Below are 3382 nucleotides of genomic sequence, written 5' to 3'. Positions count from 1 at the left end.
ATTGCATTGCTGCTCCAGTGTATGACATGGCCACGTAATTTCTTTTGAATCTTTTCCTAAATCTTGGCACTTTCTCCCCAATTCCTTACAGTCTTTATCTGTCGGAAAATCTCGCTTTTGATCCAGTTGTTGTCGTAAAAAGATAACCCTCATTTGATGATCGTGTGTAAGTAATCGTGCAGCTTTTGCTGGCTGTACACACAGAACAAATATTTCATCATTTGGGAAACTTCCTTTATTTTCTTTTAGTTCCTTGCATACTTTTACTAATCTTTGTTGAAACTCCTTAAGCCAACTTTGATTTGAACCACGTAATAACCCACGCATATTTTCTTGCAGTACTTTATTTGCCCGTGCATCAAGCCCTCTCTTATAACACGCTGCCCACAGATTCATACAAGCTTCTTTGACATCTGGACATCTTTCTTTAAAATAAAAGCAGTAAGATTCTAGTCTTGCACACTCTTCATTACTAAGAAATGTCGGCAATTTCCACCATTCAATAATTTCGCCATTTGGATCATAAAGATGATTTCTAAGAATCGTTGGTTTGAGGTTTGTGCACGTTTTTTTAATATCATTCTCTAAATCTTTGCATTTTTCTGTTCCATCATTACTTATATTATTTCCCTCACATAGTTTTTCCAAGGCCTCATGTTCATGAGAGTTTTTGCATTTGTCTGCAAGAGCTTCTTCGCATTTCTCTTTGTCCTCTTTTTTTTTAAGATTAGAATCTTGGATCAACAACGCCAACAAAGTCGTTGCATCTCTTAGATGATTCTTTCCAATAAAAATTCCATCCTTCTCAGCCTCTTTATAAAGCTCTTCCAGTCCTATGTCCTCTGCTACTGTAGGCTCTGGCTTAGTTGGATCGAAATCGGGTCCTGGATGTATATAAATGACGCCTTTTTTTCCACATTCTTCTGCCAATTCATCACACTTTGGTAGATATTCCTCACAGTTTCCATTTGGAAGTTTGCATTGTGATGCATCTTTTTTGCAGTCCCCTCTGTGAAAGTAACATTGCTCAAGTAATGGTAGACATTTTTCTCGTAATTCACTGTTTTTTTTAAGTGCTTCTTTAACTTCCTGTTCAAGGCTATTACATTTTTTTTGTTTTTCTGATACAAATGTTTTACATGTCATTTTTTGGTAAAGACAAAGCTTCGTTAACTCATCACTTTCTTGACTCAACTTTATGCAAACCTCTTTGAGCTTTCCTTCACATGTAGTTTCATTGGTTAGACCTCCACGAACTGCTCTTAAAAGAGCTTCTTCCGCCACTTTATCACGCTTCTTTTGATAGCACTTATTTCTTAAAGTATTGCAGTTATTTTTAAGTTTTGTTGGACATGCTCCCTCCAAAAATAGGCATTGTTGTTCATTTGCACAATCTGTATCTTCCAAATTTTTAATGTTTTTCTTAACAGCTGTTTGAAGTTTTCCTTGAAATTCAGTGCATTTTTGATTGACTTTGCCTTCCAAATTTTTGCATTTTTCTCCTGCTTTTCCATTTTTACAAAAAGTTTTAAGTTTTTCATATACGTCTTCCGCTTTTATTGTTGCATTATTTAGTGCTTCGCAGTATTTGTCTAATTTTTCTTTGCATTTCTTATCATCTTTAGCATCTTCTTTTGCAATTAAAGCCAAAAGATAAATTTCCTCATCATTTGTTCCTGCTCCCTGTGTTTGTACCTGCCGCTTAACCGCCCGCGCCACCGCCCGCGCCAAGCTGTGCCTGACGGGGGTGGGCTGCGCTGTGGTGTGTGGTTTGAGTTTGGGTTTCCATTAGCGTATTTTGATTGAACGTGAGATGTTAGAGCCATGTCTTCAAATTTGAATTATTCTTAATTAATTTTAAGGGTGTTCAAGTAAATTCAGTGACAACTTGTCAGACAAGCAATGTGTGCAGAATATATCTTTAGTGTGTTCATACAATATTGTGATACATGCTTTACTACACGTATTTAAATTTGTGTGGGGTAAATGCGGGGTAAATGTGGGGTAATAGTAAAATTTGAATAAATAAAAAGTAGAATGTAAAAGGACATAAATGAGAAATAAAGGTTATTTAGATAAAGAATAGTGGTCAATTAAATAAGGAACACGCGATTTCATGTGTAATGCACTTTCAATTGATGCTGAAGAGATGACTCAATCTACTTTACTCTTTCCTGTCCTACCCTGCTCGTTTATTTACTAAATATACATGCTCATCATTAAATTTTGCTCATTTGCTTTCTAAATCATGAACGAAATCATCATTGCTAATATCACCCCCCTCATCACGCTCCACCCACTCATCTTCAATCCCTCACTCGGCTTCACGTCCTCTGCATCATCCCCTGTCGTACACTTGGTTGGTTTGCAACGCCTTGTTGATGTGAGTGTTATTTTTGATGTGATTGTAGATGTGATGGTAGACGTGCTGGTATGTGTCGAAGTCTGTGTAATCCATGTATCTGTTGTCTGTAAAGATTTGCATTCTGTTGCCTTCGGATCGGTAACGGTCGTTGTTGTCGTCGTGGTCGTCGTTGTGCTTTCTGTCACTGTTTCGTGCGGCTTCACTTTCAGTGGTTTTAATTTCGAACATACTCCTTGTATCTTTCCACATACTCCTTCTAAATCCTTGCAATCCTCCTTAACTCTGCAATCTGATTCCAATTTATTACATCTTTCTTTCAAGTCTAGATATCTTCCAAATACTTCTGCTACCAAATCAAATGCCTTAGCTTCAGATTCTGTTACGGATACATCCTTAACTCCTCTCCGTAGTATTTTCATATGTTCTGTGGTATCTTGAAGTCCGTTTGAAACGGTATTTTTATCCTTGTTTTTGCTACTATTTTTCGATGCATTATTTTCATCTTTTTTAACGAATGATAAAACAAGATTGGACTTGTTCATTGCTTCCTTTGCCTGTTTCTTAAGTTTCTCATATGTCTTAGAATCTTCTTCTAACTCTTTTGCTGGTTGTTCTAATTCTGTTGATAATGTTTTACATTGTTCTTTCACTTCTTCCACTAACTTCTCACAGAGTTCCTCTCTAACTTTATTGTCATCTTTTTTAGGTTTTTTATCAGTAGTATCTTTACATAATCCTTTAATTGGCGTATTAGCTGCATTTTTTAATACTTCACAATATCTTTTTAATGCAGGTTCACATTTAGATTTATCACTTAAATTCCCTTGAAGCTCTACTTTGAGAGCATCTTCCAAGGCCTTTCTTTCATAAAATGGCTTACAATGATCTTTGATCTTTGTACAAAGAGTATCTCCTTTAGTAAGATCTGGACAATTAGGTGAAAATCTATTGCAGTACGTATGCCAGGAGGGACAGTTTCTTTCCAGTGTTGTTATGTTATTCGTGTTATTTTTAAGA

At 36.2% G+C, this 3382-nt stretch overlaps 2 protein-coding genes across 2 annotated transcripts; both read right to left on the bottom strand.

The window, feature by feature from the left end:
- Positions 1-1737, bottom strand: T551_03747 (uncharacterized protein; the record flags this gene model as incomplete). Its single annotated transcript, XM_018376010.1, has 1 exon — positions 1-1737. A coding segment is annotated over one exon (1737 nt), but the record flags the coding sequence as incomplete, so codon positions are not given.
- A 504-nt stretch (positions 1738-2241) lies between these two features.
- On the bottom strand, positions 2242-3345 carry T551_03746 (uncharacterized protein; the record flags this gene model as incomplete). The annotated part of the gene is made up of 1 exon (XM_018376009.1): positions 2242-3345. A coding segment is annotated over one exon (1104 nt), but the record flags the coding sequence as incomplete, so codon positions are not given.
- Positions 3346-3382: the final 37 nt, after the last annotated feature.

Source organism: Pneumocystis jirovecii, assembly GCF_001477535.1.
Source record: "Pneumocystis jirovecii RU7 chromosome Unknown supercont1.61, whole genome shotgun sequence".
NCBI classification, from domain to species: domain Eukaryota; kingdom Fungi; phylum Ascomycota; class Pneumocystomycetes; order Pneumocystales; family Pneumocystaceae; genus Pneumocystis; species Pneumocystis jirovecii.
Note: the sequence above shows the minus strand (reverse complement) of the source record. Positions and strands in the feature narration are given on the sequence as shown.